The sequence below is a fragment of the Rhinopithecus bieti genome, unplaced genomic scaffold (genome assembly GCF_001698545.2).
Source record: "Rhinopithecus bieti isolate Rb0 unplaced genomic scaffold, ASM169854v2 scaffold_13451, whole genome shotgun sequence".
NCBI lineage: Eukaryota > Metazoa > Chordata > Mammalia > Primates > Cercopithecidae > Rhinopithecus > Rhinopithecus bieti.
This window is the reverse complement of record NW_016807504.1, coordinates 621,748-645,554: the sequence shown is the minus strand read 5'-3', so window position 1 is coordinate 645,554 and position 23,807 is coordinate 621,748. Positions and strand designations below refer to the sequence as shown.

General features: G+C 37.2%; 1 protein-coding gene across 4 annotated transcripts in view; it reads right to left on the bottom strand.

Moving 5' to 3' along the window:
- Positions 1 to 6: 6 nt before the first annotated feature.
- ROBO1 (roundabout guidance receptor 1) overlaps positions 7 to 23,807 on the bottom strand; it is a 417,122-nt gene continuing 393,321 nt past the window's right edge. For all 4 annotated transcript variants that reach the window (XM_017882348.1, XM_017882350.1, XM_017882349.1 and 1 more), the window contains 5 exons: positions 18,978 to 19,384; positions 16,336 to 16,488; positions 8,829 to 9,137; positions 2,210 to 2,406; positions 7 to 986 (listed from right to left, as the gene is read on the bottom strand). In XM_017882348.1, the coding sequence (XP_017737837.1) occupies positions 972 to 986; positions 2,210 to 2,406; positions 8,829 to 9,137; positions 16,336 to 16,488; positions 18,978 to 19,384 (1,081 nt within the window). In that variant the 3' untranslated portion in view covers positions 7 to 971. The remainder of the gene's footprint in view (positions 987 to 2,209; positions 2,407 to 8,828; positions 9,138 to 16,335; positions 16,489 to 18,977; positions 19,385 to 23,807) is intronic.

Here is a 23,807-nt window from a genome sequence, read left to right as displayed (position 1 = left end):
AATGAAAGAGAGACAGAGAGAGAGAGAGAGAGAGATTTAAAAACAGTGCATTACAAAAACAAAAAATCAAACTTCCTTAAGTGGCACTTCTGAAAGTCGAACTGACACTACCAGAAGAGATGTAGGCCAGTTAAGATAGGGATGTTCTTACTCAATTGGTCATTAAAACATCCACTTGTTTGTAATACGTATTTATAATTGCTTTCTGATTGAAAAATAGAACAAGGTTTTGCTAGGTTTACTTATGACAATGATTAGACAACCAGAGATCCAACTGGCTTAGCCCTACTTATCCAAAAGTACATTTCCAATAAGAATATACTTCAATGATTGAAATGAAGACAAAATAAAATACCACCAGGGTTTGCAAAGAGGATATATTTACAATGTTTCTACCCCATTCAAATCGTTTGTGGTTCTGCATTTGCTATATTTTTAGTTTTTTCCAGCAAAGGGTAGTATGAAAAACTGATTTTCAAATCATGTTAAAATGAAATATGTTTTAATTTGCATTAGCAGTTGGCTATAGAAAGATTATACTTTGAGAGCCCTTGGCATGAGGTTGAATATCAACTTTGTATCTTTGATCAGTATCTTGCTATAAATTAGCTTGGCATATAAGCAGTGCAATGCCATATCTCAGGGGCAAAATGCAGAAGAACAGTTTTGTTCCCTCTTGCTGGCTGATGACTGAAGCAAGAAGTCAAAGCACTTTCCCTGCGGGAAGTAAGGTGTGATGGTTTGCTCCAACAGCGAAGGGAAGAGGAAGGCTCTTTGTAGGGTTAGGGATCAAACAACAACAATAAAAACCCAATAAAGTTTTAAAAATGGTACCCCAAGAAGAGGAATAAAAACGACAATTTGCACACTCTGATTGCACTGAACATTTTATCTGGCGTCATGTGTCATCTGACAGGAGGCATCTTGAGTGAGAATTTTCACATTAGATCTCATAAGCCTCTTGCTTGTCTTCAGCTTTCTGTTTCCTGTAAGAGATACGTTATTGTCACAGTTGAAAATAAATCTTAAGAGGACTATCTTATATTTATTTATATGCATTTATTACTATTATAATTTAATGTGTTTTTCCATTTATTCATTGGCCTATGTTGGAAAGTGCTCATGTCAACTAATTCACTCATCAACCTTAGTTGGTCTTCACAGCAAATTCAACAAGTACCAAACTGGGTTCTGCACAGTGCCTCGGTGTTGTGTGGTGGGACACAGGGCTCTGAGAAGAGGGAAGGAATGTATTGAGTTATCGACTCCCCTCAGCCCCAACTCAACATTACAGCTCTGCTTTTGTTGGTTTTAAGTACTGGAGTTAACAGTAATGACATTCTGCTGCCCCAAAAGGCTACTTCTACTTTAAAATAAACTAAAACTTGAAAAAAACTTCTCTGTTTGCAGGAGGAAAGTCTTTCTCATTCTAGACCTCAAAATCAAAATACATTGAGCTTTATAGAACTTTCAATTAGACATAATGGCTTATACATTTTCAGCTTCTATTATAAAAAGTTATCATTTGACACATATTTATCATCTACTTGAGTTTAAATATATTAATTAAAAAATTGTCCTCAACTTATCTTCTATTAAATTGAGAAAATACAATCTTTGAATGGGTCGGGGGAGAATTTATGATATGGCTTACTGCCAACTCTATCTTGTATAGCTATCTGTCAAGCCTAACAAGAGAGTACATCTTTGACTAAAGAAGTTTCCTCCAACTGGGGAGGTCAGTGTCACAGACTAGGCATACACTTTCAGAAGTGTAAAGGTGAAGGACAGTCAGTCAAACCAGTCACATTACCCTAGTGATGGCTATGGCAACTTTCTCACTCACATCACATAACTCTGTCATCTTGCTGGGTTTTTATCAGCCTGCTACAATGCTATAAATTATAATATCTCTAGATCAATAGCTCTTATTTCTTAACAATATGTTTGCCATATGTATTTCTTATCTGAAAATCTGCAAATGAAGATAAACCCTAGATAAATAAATTGCAATTAACATTTAAAACTTTGGAACACATTTCAAGAAAATTCTCAAATTCTCAGAACTTCAGTTTCTGCCATCATAGACATTAGAGTACTGAAAAGCTTGTGATAAAACAGTAACATTTCTGTACACTGATAAAGGTTCCTAACTACATAAAACAACTACAGTCTAACATCGGTAAACTTGGGAAAAAATTATAGATACCTCTAATTCTTCATTATTATCTTCTCCTCTTTCATATCCTCCAAGTACCTGCATTTCTGCAATATTTCTTCGACCTACATTTGCTTGTTCTCTTTGTCTGCTTCCTGATCCTCTTGATGACATTGAGCTTGAGGAACTGGGATCTCTGGGATTATTTGATGTTGGAAAAGTAGGTCTACAATAAGGTAGAATATCCTCTGTGTAATGAAATATAATAAATGCAGGTGAACACCATCATACACTTTCAGTGTATATTGTATCACTCCTGTCTATCTGCAATTCTGAATAAGGAGGCATCAGTGATTTAAGGTATAAATGAGGACACTCTATACGCATAATGAATAATGCAGCATAGTGTCTTGAAAATGAAAAGTATAAGCCTTGCTGTTTTCCTATTAGTAGTCAGGGATTTGGACTGATTCCACTCATAAGCTCTTGTCTGTCTCAAACTCACTAGAGACCAATATCATTAAAAGAGGTAAACCAAACCTGGAGTCAGACTTGGCTTCCAATTCTGTCATTCACTATACGATCTCAGATTATTTTAGGCTTTAGTTTCTACTTTTCCAAAAAAAGTGATGATAGTATCTATACCTAGAGGGTTTCCTAGTGTTGATAGGAAAACAGATGAAATAATAAAATATCTATGTAGCTTATAAAATGTTATAAGGAATTGGTAAAAAATCAAGCCCAGTCTCCTAGAAATACCAAACAGAGCCAAGCCTGGGTTCACTCCACAGACACCAAAATATCAACCTCCATGTCAATGTCCTATTTACATTGTGGAACTCTGAATCTTAGAAGCCTGCTATTGTTACTAACTTCAATAAGCAAGTCACTCCAATTAATTTCTGTCTCCGGAATTTCTACCTCCTTACTGCTTGAAATTTGGTGCTTCTCCTACTGATGCATCCTCCAGCTGCTCACTTGTCTCCAAAGTCTGCCAACTCTGCCTTTTGGAGGACAAACACATAAACACCTAACTCTTTGGCATGCTCTTCCCCACCTCTCCCAAATGCTTCCTCTACTATTCACATTGCCTGAATGAAGCCTGATTTTCCCTGAAGTTTCCCCTGACGTTCTCTGTAGTGGAAGGGTAAGGAGGAAGGCTTGCCTCTAGCTCACCATCACCAGTTCCACATCACTGCTCCTTTATCCTTGAACAAAAATATCCCCACTTCTGAGGCCCAAGCCATCGTTTTTTGAAGCCAGTATAGTCCTCTTTGATAATGCCTTGTTCTCTGCATTCTACTCATCACAACTTTCACTCCTAAACCACAGTTCTGACACAGGAGTTTCACAGTCCATGAGGATGACTGTTTCTGCAGCTTCTCTTCACAGCACTTGATACCGTGTGACCGTCATCCTCTGTCTCTGTTTCATCAACGGCTTTCTCTCTACTGACTTTCGTTTTCTCAAACTACAATATGATAAAATCTCTCTCTTGCTAAAAAGTTTCCCCTTAAGACTCTGCTTTCTATGAAATCAACACTTTTCTTTCCTCACCACTCAGCCAAGCTTCTTGAAAAGCAATTTGGATTCAATATTGATAGTCACAATTCCCATTCACTCTGCATCCCACTGAAATCCATTTATGCCTGCATCACTACTATGAAACTGAGAAAATTGATAATGCCAACCGTGTTTCCAGCCTTGTGTCCCTGGACCTCTTACTGCTCTCAATCAATGCAAATATTATTATTCTCTCAGCTGCTAGTTTTCCTTCCTCCCTGGTCAATCGTCTGTGAGCTCTTTTTATGAAGTGCCACTGATATGTTGATGCTCTACACGTTTCTACTTTCAGCCTAATGTATATAATTCATATATATGTATGATATATATGAAAGTTCTATTATACATTATACATACATGTATAATTATACATTATACATATATGTATGTATATCATTCATGTGTGTGTACGTGTGTGTGTGTGTGTGTATATATATATATGAATGATATAGTTTGGACATTTGTCCCTACCCAAATCTCATGTTGAATTGTAATCCCCAGTGTTGGAGGTGGTGCCAGGTGGGAGATGTCTGGCTCATGGAGGCAGATCCCTCATGCATCGCTTGTGCCATCCACTTGATGATAGGTGAGCTCTCGCTCTGATTTCACACAAGATCTGGTGGTTTAAAAGTATATGGCACCTCCGCCCCACTCTCTCTCTCTCTCGCTCCTGCTTTCACCATGTGATGTGCCTACTCCGCCTTCATCTTCTGCCATGATTCTAAGTTTCCTGAGGTCTCCTCAGAAGCCAAGTGGATGTCAACACCATGTTTCCTATAAAGACTGCAGAACACTTAGCCAATTAAATCTCTTTCTTTTATAAATTACCCAGTCTCAGGCTTTTCTTTATAGAAACGCAAGAATGGCTTAATACTATATATATAGTTTTTCTCCTTCTGACCCTAGGTGATTTTGCCCAGTCTCACAGATTAAAACCCTTTCCAAACTATAACTGTCATAAGGGGAGGTATTTTGTCTGCTTCGTGTGCTGATATACTTTCACCTTGACCTATAACAGGTCATTAATAAACTGTTTTCCATGATTTTCATCATGCTGAATCATTATATTTTTAATTCCTAAACTGCGCCCCAAACCTTAGGCTCCTACAGGCAACCCAACTGAACCCCTACTCTTGCATGTTACTCAAACTCAGCCTGTTGAACACTGACCTCACAATGCTCACTCCCTTAAATGTCTTCCTTTGCTATATTCTCGAAGACACTGAATGACATCACACTAATCATTAAGATATGCAAGACAGAAAATGAAATTATTATAGATTCTTCCCTTTCAACAACCTTTCCATACATCTTAAGTGTATCATTTCCACATAGTCTGACATACAACAAGTAAGGTTGATTCTGACTCTAAAAAGTTTCTTGAATTTTCCGAGTCACCCATCCTTGCTCCTATAGCATGGTTTATATTTTCTACAGTTCTTGTCTGGGGTTTTATACATCTTCAAACATCCTTGAGCTATTCCTCTCTAAACTGTCTTCGCTCAGCCACTTTCCTCTTATAAAATCTATAGGCTCTTTATGACTTAAGACTTCATGTACCTCAAGAGCTTCATCTCTGACCACTTTTATTATGTAGTAGTACTGAATTTCTTACAGTTTCCTCAATAGACCTTCAAGCTTTGTATGCACATTATCCACCTAAATAAATCCTCTTTTCTTATACAAGCTAAATTCCACCCATTCTTAAACACTCAGTTCATATGTCATTTCTGCCAGGAAAGATCAAGAGATCTTTCCTAACAGTCTCTCACAGTCCTGAGTGAATTCTCTCTCTTCTGGACTCTCAAGTATCATGGCACTATGAAGGTTATACGGAGCACAACAATATCTATGAATGTATACATTATCTGTCCCTCTCTCCCTGACTACAAGCCCCTTGAAGTCAAGGTTTATGCTTATACATAAATCTCAGGATTTAGTACAATGCTTAATAACACAGTAGGTGTTTGATACATGTAGAAATAAATTGAACTAATGGAGGCAAATGTCAGCAAAATGATCAGACATTCAAGTCCAAAAGACCACTCTCCTTAATGAAAAATAATCATTCATTATACACATAAATCAGGGTGCCTCTTTCACTATGAACAATGTAAACGGAAATATGAAGGTGAAAATTACAGCAATGCATACAAACGACCACTTAATGGCGTATATAGATAGGGTTATGATTCAAATAAAAAATTGGAAAAGCAGAGCATGTTAAATAACTCTTCAGTGTACCTCAGTGATTTCCATGATTCCCTGGGTTCCTTGTTTCTAGACTAATGGTCTACTCTTAGTTCTTTCGTTAGAAATATTTTTATAGCAGAAAGGACAACTTATGAAATTTCTGAAGATTGATTTTTTAAAATTTAGTCTCTGTTTTCTAAATCTGCATACAAAATATTTCCAGGTGTATAAAATTTCCTTCTGAAGAAGAATCTCACCTACTTTTTAATTTTAAAAAATATTTATTTATTTATTTATTTATTTTCCAAGACAGAGTCTTGCTCTGTCACCCAGACCTGGAGTGCAATGGCGTGATCTTGGCTCACTGTAACCTCCTCCTCCCGGGTTCAAGCAATTCTTCTGCCTCAGCCTCCCGAGTAGCTGGGATTACAGGTGCACATGACCACACCCTGCTGACTTTTTTATTTTTAGTAGAGATGGGGTTTCGCCATGTTGGCCAGGCTGGTCTCCAACTCCTGACCTTGTGATCCACCCACCTTGGCCTCCCAAAGTGCTGGGATTTCAGGCATGAGCCACTGTGCCCAGCCAAGTTTTAATGAAGCCTTCCTACAAGCAGGAATCGCTCCACACGTTCTAGCCAGATATAAACCTCGCAATTTACATGATCACATTCTATTTATGAATCGCTATTTGGAGGTGAGTCACGCTGAGTCAAAAGTTCAGAGCCAGATCAACTTTGGGTTAACTGAGAAAAATAAGTTTTTCAAACTTTGGATTGCAGTGATATCATCAAGGACTTTGTGGTCGCACAATAGAGGCATGAGTCTGAGATGCACAGCTTTATCTATCACCTTGCTTCTGAGTCTATGCCTGGATTAGGAGTTCAGGCTGCAGTCACAGAACAAAGAGAAATTGCCCTCCGTGTTGAAAAGAAGTTAGCTAATGACCAGACGTCCATAATAAATACAACAATACACTGAGGTCAGATCTTACCACAATATATCTACTAAAATACAGTAGTCAAGTCCCCTGTAGGTTTTTAAGTTTCATTCCCCTATCACTCTTTGCTGATATCCTCAACCAATAATCTTCCGTTTCTTGGTTTCTTCTCTTTAGTCTATAATAATGTTCAAATGCACTATCCTAAAACATTTCCAGTGATTTGGCCTTTCTGTCAAACCCTATCCCAAGATTTCCTCCTCATCCGAAACTTCCAAAAAGAGTTTACATGTGCTGATCACCTCCCTTCCAAAATTTCCATTCACTTTCCAACCCCATACAGCCTGGCTTTTATTCTGACCCACAAACAACATATCGCAAGATCCCTTTTACCCTCGCTTGGGTTTACATTCAACTTTCACCACTGTGGTATTTTACATACCTTCCTGTCTGAAAATTTCCCACTTCATTCTTTATAGGACACTATTTTCGATGGCTTGGATACCTTGATTATTAAATCTCTGGGTCGGACAATCCGTTTCCTTAATAGGATGTTGATTATCTACCTAGTCTCTAATATGATCATCCTTGACTAGTGGTGTGTTGGAGCAGGCTCAATATTTCACAATACCTGATTATATTCATCTCTTCCTACCTCCGCATTCAGTGACTTGAAATTGGCAATTCTGAGAGTATTCACACAACAGAAGCAAGCAAATGGCTACAAATTAGGGTCTGCTTTTGTTTTCTCCTGGACAGTTGACTGATAAATAGTTACTGGCATTATCTCTGCTGAAATTCAGGCTTTGTTATTCACATAATTATCACCTCTGTGTTGTGGGTTCTAAAATCCACTCTGTCCTCACAATCTTTCTCCTCATCTTTAAACCTAGTTCTCTAAATTTTTATTATGATTTTTACTACCTGTGTTCTTGTCAGCATTTTAATCCATTCAAAACTGCAATAATTTTCCCCATGAAATTTAACATTTTCCCTGTTCTTTATTTTTTTTTTTTACATTGGTTAATATGAGCTTGTTCCACTGGTCACTCAGGGCCACCTACTCAACCTACCAATACTTCTTTTGTTTACTCTATTATCTCAACTCACCTTTCAACATTCAATGAGCCACCAAGTCCTCCTGGGCCTCTCTCTGAAGTGCCTGTACAGGCTGATCCTTCCTGTTCTTCTGAGCTATTTTAATTCAGTGCTTTCATATTTTATACTTGAGTGTTACTGTAATGTTTCTGACACCCTCATCTACCAGTTTCCAGTCTTCCTCCACTATACAGTGCTGCCAGTTATTTTTCTAAAACACATATCTGATTATGTCATTTCTCACTCAAACTCCTTATTGGCTCACAACTGCCCTTGTCGTAAATCTCAGCCCCTCAGAATAGTGTCCCTCGCCTTTGCAACTGGGCCTAACCACCTTTCTAGTTTTATTTTTCACCCAGGCTACAGAGCAGTTGTGCGATCTCAGCTGACCGCAGTCTTGACCTTCCAGGTGCAAGCCATCCTCCCACCTCAGCCTCCTGGGTAGCTAGGACTACAGACATGTGTCACCACGTCCAGCTAATTGTTGTGTTTTTTTGTAGAGATGGTCTCTGGCCCCAAACATTCAATTCTCCAGCCAAACTGGAAACCATTGTTCACCAAACATTCACTTTCATACATTCATGTTCTTTTCTCAACCTATTTCTTTTCCCCGCTATCTCTTCTCCCTCTTTAACCTGTTGAAATCATGCTTTCCTTTAAAATGTAACTCAATTGGCACCTCTCCAGGAAGGCCTTGTATAAAGTCACATACTGGAGTGAATTGTATTAAATTAAAGTTATTCGAGTACATGCCTATGTCCTCCATTGGAAAGCAAATTTCTTAATCTTACCACTTTTCGTATGGCCGCATAGAGCCTAACTGTATGCCTTGCAAACACTCAATCTGTATTTATTTGCTGCTTGATTGGATGACTACCTTGGACGAGATGACTCTTTGCTGGTGGAAGGTCGCGTTTTGCTGCCTTGTTTCCACGTCCTTTCCCGTCATTTGGCTGTTCCTGGGCTTCTCTGGGATCACCTGGATTTGTTCGCATGTCAACAACTTGTCTTCCATCCAATACTTCTCTCCCCTTGTAACTGCTTCCTTTTCTATCTGACGATCTTTCTGTTCTTGCATCTATAGAAGGGAGTTTTGGCACCACAACAGGTCGTACTTCCAGCTGTGTCTTGGATTGGACAGTAGGTGACTTTATAGCAGGTGGTGGCACAGGAGGTGGCGGAAGATCTAAAAAGAAACATTAAAAATACTGCTGTAAAAGTCTGCTACTTATGAAACCATCACACACTTGGATTATCATTGGAGTCACATTCACCTATGAGATACTGTATCTTAAATGAACTAGAATACTTGAAGGTAACCAAGGAAAAAGACCTCAAATTTTATTTTTTATTTATGTTTATTTATTTATTTATTTATTTATTTAGAGACAGGGTCTTACTCTGTCATTCAGGCTACAGTGCAGTTGCACAGTCTCAGCTCGCTGCAGCCTCGACCTCCTGGGTACAAGCAATCCTCCCATCTCAGCCTCCTGAGTAGCTAGGACTCTAGGTATGCGCCACACACCTGGCTAATTTTTGTGTTTTTTGTAGAGATGGGGTTTTGCCATGTTACCCAGGCTGGTCTCTCACTCCTGGACTCAAGTGATCTGCCCACCCTGGCTTCCTAAAGCGCTGGAACTACAGGTGCAAGCCACTGCACCTGGCCAAGACCAACAACTTTAATGTACTCTTGTTATCTAGCACAGAACTCCTGAATGACAAAGTTGGGACTTAATGACGTCTGCTCCTGGGATAGCTAACAGCGGGTATGTGTACTGTAACTTTCTCTCTCCGAAGTGTGGGAGAGCTTACTAATTGATTTCAGTAGAACACTGCTAGTACCAGGTGCACGCCTTTGCTCCTTCAGGCAATCACTTCAAATTGATTGAGGTTGGTACTTGAGTTGAGACCTATTTGCCATCTCTAATCTAGCCTAAATCTCTTCTCATTTTGTAGAGAAGGAAGCTCAAACTTGTAGACCTTAAGCTACCCTGCAATCTCAAAGCTAGATATAATCGGAACCAGGACTCATCAATGGTTTAGTGTTCTTTATATTACTATATTCAGTTGCATGTTTATAGTATACTATTCATTGATGGACTCTCACCATTTTATGTACCCAGAGGTTTTAAACCAGATAATCACTGGTATAAATATAGGTTAATTTGATCTACACATACACACACACACACACACATGCACACACACACACACACAGTTATTTCTAGTTGTAGTTACATATTAAGTAATACATATTACATATAATTTAACCTATATAATTTAATTTCTTCCTTTTTTATGAGACAAAGTCTTACTTTGTTGCCTAGGCTGGAGTGCAGTGGTGTGATCTCGGCTCACTGCAGCCTCTGTCTCCCATCAAGTGATCTTCGTGCCTCGGCCTCCTGGGTAACTGGGACCACAGGCATATGCCACCACAAATGATTAACTTTTGTAGTTTTTGTAGTGACAGGGTTTCACTATGTTGCCCAAGCTGGTCTCCTGTGCTCAAGCCATCCACCCATTTTGATCTCCTAAAGTGCTGGGATTATAGCCATGAGCCACCATACCCAGCCTATAATTCAATTTTGTATATCATAGATATACTTAAGAATGAAAGTAGGCATAAAATTTGATATCTAGAAAGAAAATTTTTAACCAGTGCTATCTTTAAAAATCATTCCTATATATACTCCAGGGAGAAAGGAAATATGTATCCTAATATTATTTGGTAATTTAGTAGAAAAATATGAGTAGATACTAAGTTTTGGTTATTCTGGCTGTAGTGTGGGGAATGTATTAACAAGAAAAGCTTCAATTCAGGAGGTCAAGAGATTATTGTTATTATTATTTTATTTTTTATTTTTATTTTTGAGACAGAGTCTTGCTGTGTTGCCCAGGCTGGAGTGCAGTGGTGCGATCTTGGCTCATTGCAACCTCTGCCTCCTGGGTTCAAGCAATTCTTGTGTCTCAGCCTCCCGAGTAGCTGGGATTACAGGTACGTGCCATCACACCCAACTTATTTTTGTATTTTAGTAGAGACAGGGTTTCACCAGGTTGGCCAGGATGGTCTCGAACTCCTGACCTCATGATCCTCCTGCCTCAGCCTCCCAAAGTGCTGGGATTACAGGCCTGAGCCTGTAATCTCTTGACCACACCTGGTCAAGAGATTATTATAACTCACATAATTAATGATAGGTGATAAAATGTTATTGGTGGCTGCTCAGATGGAGAGGAAAAGACGTGTTTGAGATTAAGGGAGAAAAATCAATATTATTTCAGGATCAATGAAATACAGTACAGGGGTGGGGGAGGAAGAATCTCAGATGACTTTTAGGATTTTTGCCATAGTTGTCTCGGTGAATGAAAAGAACATCACTGAAGGTACAGAACGCAGCAAGAAGGGAGATGTTTGTGAAGGAAGAGTGCAAGTTCAGTTTTAAAAACGTGAATAGGAGGAGCTTTTGGAGCATCAATATAGAAAGGTACAACAGGTATTTGTAAATAAAATCTGAATTTCAGGAGAGATCAAAACCAGAAATACAGAGATTTTGGAATTATCAGCATAGCTATGTTTTTAAGTATTGTCTTTAGAAATGGTAACGTTTTCACGTTTGTAGACTACTGTCTAGAATAAACTAAAACACATTCATAAAACATCTATTACACGCTTGGTATTATAAAATCACCCTTAAGATTTTAAATTTAAAAATACAAATTTACATGGTAAAAAATTCAGTAGGAGTTTAAACTTGAAAGAACAACCTCGGTACCTCCCCACCTCCACTTCTAATCTCCAGGATTGACTATGCAGAGGTAATGGGTTTGAAAGGTTTTCTATAGATCATTCCTGAAGTTATTTATAAAGCAGGGCTGTCTAGTCTCATCACTGCAGGGAGCACCATTCATATCAAGGACTATAGACAATGTCCACACCTGGGATGACACAGAGTGCCTGTCTTCCCATTCACATGTGGTGACCAGATAGAAAGGACCACACATACACAGAGACAGCCTTCCTTCTTTACCTTCCCCGATTCTACTTATTATTAAAGATAACCAAAAAGAGAGAGTTAGAAAACAGGCTGTATCAAGTAGCCTAAAGCCAAGGGACCCAAGGCAGAATGATTTTAAATTCAGACTGAGCCTGGGATTGGCAATACGGGGAAAAAGGTCTAATTCAGAACACACCATGAAAAAGAGAGAGTGAGTGACCGCAGGCTCATTTCTGCACTATCTGCTTGCGATAAACTTAAATTGGATTGCAAACACAGATTATCAGGAAGCCGATGACTGCCACTTTCATCACATCATAAAATGTCTGGGCCTTTAAGATATCAAAGCTGATGACTACCACTATCTTAACATCGCACAAAGTCTTGGGAATATATGACTCATGAGACAAAATCTGTTACTAGATGTTCTAGATAGGTGTTATTTATAACACAAGTTAAAAAGAGAAGAGAACCTGATGACAATTTAAAGAATTCTAACTTCCTATATATATTTGTCACTGTATCTAATGACAATTAGAGAGGGAAATGTTGACAGGTTTGATTTCTTATACAAACAGATTGCCAAATAAATTCTTTCTTAGGTATTATAAAATATCACCAAGCAGGGATATCCCTGCTTACGAGGCCAGGGATTATTACAGTACAAACAATTCTATATTCCACATAGTGATATATAGTGCTTTCACCCAATTTGTACCATGAGTAGTACAAATTGGATTTCACAAATGGGATTGTGGACTTGTTTTGTATGTGTGTGTGTGTGTGTGTGGATTTTATGTAATCGTATAAACACTCATTCTTTCTACAAGACTTTCCAAATAACAGTATAATGCATGTAAAGTAACATAGAAGAACATGTGCATTCAGACAAGTCTGCCAACATTAACTTGCTATAGAGATCTAGCACTCTATTAACTTAACTGCTTCAAGTCTTCAGACCTTGTAATTAATGATAAATCAAGTCAAAATAACATTATTCCAAAGAGGGTGGTGAATTTATAATTTATGAAAAGTAGGAATGGAGAAATAATGTAGATTTCATTTTTAAATCAACTATGTAAATGCATTAGAAAGGTTGAAGAGAGGGGGTGAAAAGAATCTATTAGAAGGTCCTAGAAATGCACTTATTCCTGGCTTTTACTTATTAAGACTCTGGCTAATACATATTCATGTATCCTAATCCTACCCTTTATCTGGGTTAAACTTGTAAGAGGCAAATATGAAATAAATAAATCATTAGATACCGCCTGTCAGTGTGACTGTAGCATGCAACACTCTCCTTTGCACTGAGTTCTCCGAGTGCTTACGAGGCCTTGGGTTTGACCACAGAGCAAGTTTTGGCCACAATGCCAGGTGGTAGGGGCTGGTGCACTGTTATGGGCTGAGTTGTGCCCCCTTAAAATTCAAATCGTGAAGTCCTAACCCCCAGTACCTCAGAATGTGACTGTATTTGGAGTCTTTAAAGAGGTAATGAAGGTAAAATGAGGTCACTAGGGTAGGTCCTAATCCATTATAACTGGTGTCACTAAAGGAGGAGATTAGGACAGACACACACCGGAGAAAGATCAGATGAAGACACAGGGAGATGACGGCCATCTCCCAGCCAAGGAGAGAGGCCTCAGAAGAAACCATTCCTGCTGATACCTTGGTCTTAAATTTCTGGCTTCCAGAAGTGTGAAGAAATAAATTTCTGTTTTTTAAGCTACCTAGTCTGCGCTACTTTGCTATGGCGGCCCGCGCAAACTAATACAAGGATTAACTGAGAAGGATCATCACAAATTACTCTTTATCAGTTCAGACATGGCCACTCTTCATCTTTCTTTATATAGTTTTTAAAGACCCTAAGAAGGAAGGTCATAATCTGAACAAAATTAACAAAGTAAAGATGCTACAACATCAACACTGATAAACCATATTCTGAACAATAGTCACCTAAATGTATTGACAATAATCAAACTCATCCATCATAATCCATACATTTTGCTCACTAAAAAGAAAAAATACCCCACAAAATTCTTCATGTCTTACTAATATGTTCGATTCACATTTTAACAATGGGTAGCTCTTTAAATTCTTTCTTCCTCTCCCTTCTCTTTTTTAATAAATTGTACCGATTGTGTCTGCATTAAGCTTCTTCATGAATTGGTCTATGAATCTTTTTCCAAAAATGCAGTGTAGTAATTTGGGAAAATAATTTCTGAAAAAGTGGCTTTTGTCTCTGTGTCATAACCACTGCCATCCAGAGTGTGTACATTTCTCTTATTACTAGCATTAACAAGTATCTGCATTATATGACTTCAATTAATCAACATGCATGATGGGATATGTATATAATAAGACACAGCACTGTTATTTTGTGTTTTTTTTTACCCAACAGTAAGCATACAGCATAAAATTCAAGACTTGTTAGTATAGCAAACATAACTTGAAGGATGGTTATCAAAATATTGAAAGAAAGTGAATGCTGTACTAGCTTTAGTCATTTCTCCATTTTATCTATTTTTGTGACTCAGAGAAAATAATTACTGGCTTTTATATTGCAGTATGCACTATGATAATTTTGCGTAATCACTTTTGTGAAATGAGCAATTAGAAATCCAAATAAACATTTCAGATTAACTTTTGGCTTTACAAATATTTCAATATACATCTTTGGTATTTCTGAAATTAATTTAAAAAATAACTTGGAGGCATCATCATTCAATTTAATAGTTATTATTCAGGGATTAGCTAGAATTATATTTAATTATTAACACTGAAATAAGTACTACAGCACGTGGGATAATAAATACAGACAATTTTCAAGCATAGTGTAATTTATAACTGTGATACAATATTTGTTAACTTGGCATGCTTACATTATTGAAAACATTTTCAAAAAGCATCACTCAATGCCAGAGTCCCCTTTGAACAAGTATAAATAAGTGGTAGAAAGATCTACACAAGGCTTTAGGCCAGATTTTCTCCCTTATGTATTCAATTTCCATGTGTTTACATCGAGGCTTGCTGTTTGGTCAGTTTTTCAGTGAGGAGCACTCTCTTCTAGATAATAAAATTTGATAAAACAGCCATAAAACGTGAAAATGCCATTATAGTAGCCCCATAAATGTAAAATTGCCGGTAGAGTTGGGGGATTTATACCTAGTCTCTGTCCCTTCACAGAGGCAAACATGCAAAAAGCCACTGTAATAACCCTTCAAAATCAGATAATATTCTGACAGCTCAGTTTCACTAACAAAAGAGTCCTGGGCAGAAGCCAGGAGGCCCAGGTGCACTGTGTCATGCCAGTATTTAATGTAGTCTAATATCAGAGAGATGCTAGTAAGAGAAAATACTCAGAATAAAGTACAGATAATAGCATGGACAGCCACTCATTGCAAAATTACTTGTGCTCGTCATGCTGTGAGCTTTGTATTAAATTCTTCTGTCAAGTGGTAGGAATCATAGGGAGAAGTACCTCAGAAAACCTTCCTTGCAACCTTGGATAAGGATCTATAATATTAGGCTTTCATATGATAATGGCAAACGATGCCCTTTTTGAAAAATTGCTGACTGGTAATGAAAGTCCTAATCAGATTTTGTTGCAGAGGACCAGGAGGTGGGGAAACTATGCCTGTAACATAGTTCCTTCCTCCACCCCTTTAGCAAATTTAGCAAACTTGACAAGAGCAGTGAGTCTGAGAGAATTTATCTTACATGAATTTCCAACAAAGCCCGTGGGGTTGTTTTATAAAATGAGAAGGTGGTGGTTTAATAAATGCTAGGCCACCTAAGGCACTTTCATTAAAGGCTTTCTCTAGACAAAATCACACTGTTTGCATTTTCCTCCTGTGCTCCCTCGAGAATGTGAACGTCACCTCTTCAGTGAGAGTGGATACTGTATGTGAAGGCATGAAGATAGATGATTTATCTTTTGGCGCCCCAAATAACTGTTTGTGACACCACTATCGTTAGAATTAATATTCAAACCCATTTATTGTCTTCTATTTGAATGCAAAAATTGTAAAATAAAAAAATGAGGACACTCTGGAGGATTTATCACTAAATCTGACAAAGGTTAAACCTATGCCATTACTTCAACTGCCAACTTCAACTGTAGTGATGTCCATTTGTTTGAAACTACAAAATAACTTTCAAAAACATTAAGGATCTACAAATGGTTTTGTTTTTCAAATAACAAGCTTATTAGAAAACTGCAAGGAAATGCTAGACAAAATATGCAAGTAGACTGCTTCTATAAGTAATATAAAGCTGATTGTTAATAAATTTTTAATGTAATTTCTAATGCCAGTGAACGCATTTTCTAGCCCTAGAGAGGCAGGGTAAATAGGCGAGATTCAGAGATGTTTTCATCCGTGTCAATGGACTCACCATCTGTGTAGGCTTCTCTGCGCAGATGTCCTGGCTGGTGTTTTGGTTTCTTGGCTGGTCTGGTTTTCTGCATTACAGCAGCGCTCATGTTGCTGTCTGTAGACACAGGACTTGTGGGCCTAGGGCACTGAGACGCATGAAAATGTCGACGGCCTAAGGAGAAAAAAAAAAAAAATCCAACCCAAACTCATCAGTGAATTTTAATTACAACAGGAACAACAAAAAGAAAACATTAAAACTATAAACAGCCCTAATTTTTCTGAAAAGCAACAAAAAAAGCTTAAACAAACTCTTCTAGCAAATAATAGGCTTGTTGTCACTCTGCTATTTACTGGAGAAAATACCCTAAAAGCATTTACTGTTTATTTCGTTTGTTTTAAACCACAGTGCTGTTATTCTATAAAGTTCATGATACCTATTTGTTAAAGGAAAGTATTCCAACTATTTTGCAATTAGCTTCACTAAAACGTTATACTTAAACCAAAATAGCAATTAAATTTTGGCATAATATAGCCAATGTTTGTTGCTTTTTCAAAAGAAGAGCTAAAGTTCTTAAGAAATTCATGTTCTAAGAAAAATGAACAGTACTAACGGCATTCGTATTTTAATTAAACATATATTTATAGTATACCTTGAAGACAGACTCAAGTGTGCTCTCTGCAGGTGGTCTGAAATTGATCTAGCTCACATATTCAGGTCTGCCAAAAATTACTTACATCCCTTTTCTATCTCTAAATATTTGCAAGTTCTGGATACTTAAGGTGATCCCTCCAAGACTTCCTTTTATTTTTGGTGGTGGAAGAGTTAGATGTTTGGTTTTGGAGAAACAATAATCCCAGGTACCAGTGGGAACTGAATTTACTAATTAGACACAGCATATTTCAAAACTCCCACATTCTATGGTGTATTAAATAGATGCTGTATTACAACCTACAACATATTTAATCCATAATGCCCATGGAGATCTATTGGTCCTTCTGAAAATCAGAAGCGCTACTAAATTACAATACAATGAAATATTAAATCAAACTCTGTCTAGCTATGATGGAGACTATTACAATTAAAGTTACATATCCCTGAAAACAGAGAATTAGGGCTGAGACTGAACCCATTATTCATTCTATTGTGTAAGGCCATCCACTGCTCACAGACCCTGAGCTATAAGGTCGTTTACGGATGAATTTGCCATGCTATTTCCATGTTTTGTCCACTTAATAAACTGAGATATTTTCTCATCTATTCTCAAAGCAGTGGTTTGAGATGCTTAATTTCACCAATTTTTACAGAAGATTAAAAAATAAGGAGGAAATACAAGCTATATGTAAAGTTAGATGTTATTTATTTATTAAGAAAGATAATTAGGTCTGCATAGTTTATTACATTCAGCAGCTACTAGAGGAATAAAAAACAATATTTGATTGAATGACATAAAATATAGGCCTGGCCAAAATAAATATATATTCTACAATAATAAGTTGAGAGATATTTTTCCTGTAACACATTCTTGATAAATAAAATATAGAGATGACTTTACAACGTGATTTACATTTTCTCTGAATATATTCTACCCTGATAAAAAAAAATGGCCAATCCAATATCTGAAAAGACCATGGAAAACTACCAATGTGGTAGTTATTAAACTAAGAAAAATAAAACGGTAAAATACCAGTAACCAATTTGTTGCGACGGTCTTTCCTTTCTCCGAAATGTATCTCTTTCTTGCTGATCATTTTTAATCTACTATTTAGATTTTCTTGGCTATCAAAATACAAACACACAAAATATGTACGGGAATGTATATATTAATTCTACAGAAATGAAAATCATGTGATAAAATGTCTTACATTTAAATTCCTTTCTTTCTTGAACTATTTACTTTCTAAACAGGATTGGGAAGAGAAGGAGATAAGTAAAAATAAATTGTAACATAAAGATGAATAAATGGTAATTAAAAATGGGTGACCAGCAATGAAAGGAAAAATATGAAAAGCACGTGGATTAGCTTGCATCCCAATTATTATATTTAAAATGTTTACTGTAATTATGGAACGTTTATGCTTGAAAATGTATGCACATTACATATACCTTCATATCTTCCCAATTAATTTGAGAGGACATGAAGAGAACGGAGATTAAGGGTAAAAAGCCCATTTTCCAAAGGCCAAAGTGTTCCACTTGGATATTTATCTATTTCCCCTACCGAATTTTTATTTAAATAAGATAAGAGAACTCTCCCAATAAATTTGATTTTGGTGACGTTCTACACAAAACAATTAGAGTATACATTCAAAAAAACAAACTTCATTTAATTGACTGTATGTATAAAGAAATTACATCGATTTGTGTAATATATGTATTTGCTATGGCTATCCTAAAAATGAGGTAGCTTCCTATCACTCATATTATGTAAGATTTATTAAATAAAAATTAAACAAAAGATAATTTAAAAAGCCTTGTCAAGGAAAAGGGAATAATCCAACGAAGTCATATTCTTGGACTGTCATTTCCTTAGGAAACTAAAAAAAAAAACTGTAAGAATAGTTGGTTTTCAAATAGGACATAAGATCACAGGAGAGAACCAGCAACACACATACATACACTGAGTTTTCTTTCCCAGCTTGGTGAAAAGCGTTAGGACTCACCAGCAGCATCCTGCACCTGCCGCCGTGCCACCTTCAGACCAGCATACTCTGCCGCTGCTGCAACTGCCTGGGCAAAGTCAGCGTCGGTGAAAAAGGAGCCGTCCGAAGAACTAACACTGGAGCGCCCACTGGAAATGTTGTCCTCCTCGGAGGCTGAGCCCCAGCCGTTGATCATGGACCCCGTGACAGAGCTCTCCAGGTCCCCAATGCTGGAGGCAGGTGTCTGCTCAAGCCCACGTAACAAAAGCCTTCTGGTCTGCATCTTGGCTACTTCCATGTCGGCTTCGTCTTCTTCCTCTTCTGGTGCATCCGTATCCATATCTGAGACCAGGGGTCCTGAAATGTAGCCATAGGTGTGTGGAGGGGAAATCGGCCGTGGGGGTGGAGGAGGACTCACAGGCTGCCGTCTGTATGAAGATGAAGAAATAGGTCTGGCTCAGCTTGTTATTTAAGACATGAAAGGGCAAATTACCCAAGAAATTCACAAGTATGCAGATTTGATCTTTACTTCCTTTGAGCTCATATGTTCAGAAAAACAACGGAAAATCACGGGATATTTAAGTTTGATTTTATATTGAGTTGCTCTTCACAACCAGGGGCTCCACTGGGTTACTTTCTGATTCAAGTTTGATAGAAATATAGTCAGTTATCTCTAAGCCGTCTTATGTTTTATCATTTGGATTACGTTTAGTTAAAAAAGGAAAAGTAATACTTGTTTTGAAAACATACACATATGTATCTGCCCTAAAGCATTTCAAATATTACCCATAGTTTATCATTACTGAAGACAACTGACATTCATCCTGGAACAGTTTGCTCCATAAACATCTGTTTCTTTCCCCTTTTCCTTTTTTATCATCTCTCCTATTTTTTCAAGCAAATGAAGTCATTCATCTTCATTATATGGAGTAAAATTTCATAAGATTTACAGAAGTACACATTCGGATGTGACATAATTTCCTTTAGATTTCATTCTATTAAAAAAAAGCTATGAAAGCCAAGAGTCATTTTCTCTGATTTATTCGCTATGAGTTTCATTAAAGATTCGTAACTATTTTAACCCTATTGCATTTATTGTTATCCTATATTTTAAAAAAATATTTAAAGGTATTTTTTCTTAAATCCTGGAATTAGTTTAAGAACCAGCGTTGAGGACAAAATGAAGTAGCCTCCCACGATATAGGTAAACAGTTACCAATTAATCGGTTTCAACCAACTCTGCAGACATGAAGAATAACAATAGCTAAAAGCCATCCTTCCACGAACACATTAGTGCTACGATCCACAGGGAATAGATGACTGAGAAGGTACAGAGTATTTTAACTTTAGTGGAAAGAAAGATTCGTGGGAAGAAGTCATCCCCACGGGAGAAGAATGCTGAGATAATAACCCTTAAATTAAAAGTGCCTTCACAAAAGGAAGACATGGTGATTTCTAGTTGGAGGATTGCTTGGTCAGTGACTTGCTCAACAGTCCTAATACTCTCTAAGCAAGGTTAAAGAGATGATATAATGGAAGACTTTCAGATGGAAAGGTCATTAAAACACCTCATCAAATTTTGCACTCCTGAGAAGTAAAGAGGATAGATTCTACACAAGCTGCCAAACTGAGCACCAGTACTGGAGAGCAGCTGAGATTAGGGTCTAGGGTCAGCTGGTGACCTCCACAGCTTGGGAGGCTAGGAGAGATACAGCATGAAGACATGGATAAATCACTTAAGAACTGCAAATGCCTAGAGATGGTGCCCAGGGTTGAGGCCTTCATCAGTGGGATAAGTGCATGTCAGCACCTCTCCTTTAGCACCCTTAAGATACGCATAGAGTAAGATGAGATAAGAATAGTCTTATCTAACCAAGAATAGCCTTATCTAATAGGGCTAACCAAGCAGAAGACCGGATCCTCATCTAGTTTGCCCTTTTCTCATTCCATCTTCCCTATCTTAGCCCTAGGAATTTGCACCTAGCAGAGGCAGGTGGAGGGAGGTATTTAAAAGCATAACACGCTCACTTTCTCCATGCCACCACAGCCACAGAAAGGGACATTTGGCAAAGGATGTCTGGGAATGCACAATTGAGGTTTTAAAATTAACAGAACTGACTGGGTATGGTGTCTCATGCCTGTAATCACAGTACTTTGAGAGGCCGAGGTGGGTGGATCATCTGAGGTCAGGAGTTTGAGATCAGCCTGGCCAACATGGTGAAACCCCGTCTCCACTAAAAATATAAAAATTAGTTGGGCAGGGTGGTGATGCACGCCTGTAATCCCAGCTACTCAGGAGGCTGAGCCAGGAGAATCACTTGAACCCGGAGGCAGAGGTTGCAGTGAGCCAAGATCATGCCACTGCACTCTAGCCTGAGTGACAGAGTGAGACTCTGTCTCAAAACGAAAACAAAACAAAAAAATTAATTACATTAAATTAAATTAACAGAACTAGATTTGAACAGCAAGCAAACAAAACAAAACCCTACAGGATCTGGTCAAGATCTAAATAAAGTTAAAACCATATAGGACCTGCTCCAAGATCTCTACCATAGGGAGGGAAAAGTAACTTTGATATGGCACAGCTTTTAGGGTGGCACGGGAGTTTTTTGAAGAAAAACGTTTTCTGCTTTTTATCCGAATGAATTGAGACACTTTGACAAATCTATTCAATACAAATGGAAAACATTAAAATAAATGATTATTAAAAATACTGCAATTAACTCATTTAATGAGCACTTACTTTGTAGCTAAGCATATTTTACAAGATTTACTCATTTAAATCAGTAACTTTTTGAGTTACTTTTTAAATGATCATTTCACAGGGTAGGATATTGAAATTCAAAGGGATTAAGGGTCTTACCAAAGTTGCCACAGATCACATGTATCAAATGTAGAATTTAAAATCAAATTTTATTTCCAAGGGCATGACCTTCCACACACATATATAAGTGTAAATGTATTATATGTGTGTGTGTGTGTGTGTGTGTGTGTATACACATAAGCTAGGAGAGATATGTGCCATATGCAGATGTATTAAAAAACCAAGAAATAAAAGCTAATATATTACATTGAAAAGGCATGCATATACACAACACATGTGTAATTATATATTATTATGTGTATATATCTGTTATATATACACATAGCATTCTTTAATATAATGCATTATTTTTCATTTCTAGGTGGTTTTTAAAGTGTCTGTGTGTGGCACTAGGAGAAATATGAAAAATGTGCCAAAGCTGAAGTTATTTAAGAGATTAAAATGGATAATTGTTTCAATATGGAGTGTTATACACATAGGAGGAAAACCATTGTTTAATCTGGAATGCAATAAAATACCACACTTAAAAGTTAATTTACAGTCTTTGTCAGCATACAAACCCAAAATACCACCAGAAACTTCTTCCTTTTTAAAGACATGTAAGACTTTTTAGCACAAAGGGGACTATGTTGCCCATCAATAAAGAAAGATGCAGAAAGGCTGACTTCACTAGGAAAGGATGCCAGCATTGTTGTGTTTGGATAATTCACATTCTGTAGAGCAAAAACATCTTCATGTAAAACAAGGGCTGGCTTTTAACTACAACCACCCCTGACAAATGTTGAAGAAAGACAGAAAAATTTATTCAAACCATCTGTAAATAAGGCAAGCCCAGGGAATGCGTGATAAACATGTACAGTTGAAATATGTAATACATTCTATTGGAAAACAAAAAGCCATTTCAAGATGCTGCACTCAAGTGGGACTTGTCGCAAATGAACCTCAACCCTCTAGATTTCTCCCCGAGGGGTTTCAGTGTCTTCTGAAATAAAGTAGAAGTATATGACTGTGTATCGTAACACTCTAGCCTCCTGCAAGAATGATGCCTTCATAAACATGTTCAAGAGAAAAGCAGAATGATGTCATTAATTTATCAAAGTATGTGTTTATACCATTCACCACACAGCATTTACCAGGCAAAAGACAAAGGAGAAAAATGCATACCTTCAAGATTTTGTTTTTACAATGGTGTAGCTTCAATTTCTTGTATAAGTAACTATTACCTCAATTTATCTGTACTAATAAAACAAGTAAATCTATTCCATACATGAACATAACTTCTACTTTTCTAGAGACTTTTACTATACTGCAATAAAGTTAAGCATATCAATCACTTTTTAAAACAATATATGTGAATTAGTTTAATTATAGGATTTTCCAAGCAATTGTTTGAAAAAAAGAGAAGACAAATTCCTATTATGTTGATCACCTAGTTTACCCAGTTTTAGACAAAAATGGAATGCCCTAGAAGTTCACTATAATGCCAAAGTTGAAATATTCATAATAATGCAGGTCTTTAATGTTTCTATAATTAGACTTGCAGTGTTACAATGGTTTAAGTTCAGTAATTTTATTAATGCATCACACTATCTGTACCCCAATCAATAAATATAAATGTAATCAATGTATTTATTCTTTAAACATTTACTGTGTGCCTACCATGCTAAAGACTGCTAGATTTATACCAAAAAGATCACAGGCAAACAGAGCTTAGGAAACATACTTTATGCTTTATGACAGGTAAGGATTCAATTTTAAGGTAAACATACTTAATGTAAGCTATGTATCTGGCCATGGCAGACTGTATTCTGCACAATGTCCATAGCAGTATCTCCCCTTCCAAATGCTTCTCTGAAATGAGAACTTGCCACTCTCCAACCAAGAGAGGTAGATGAGTTCAACACTCTTGAATCTGGATGGACTCTGTGATTGCTTTAATACAATGTGGCAGAAGCAAGACTATGCATCAGTTCTAAATGTAGTTGTTAACTAGCCTGGCAACTTCCTCTTCATGCCTTTTTGGATGC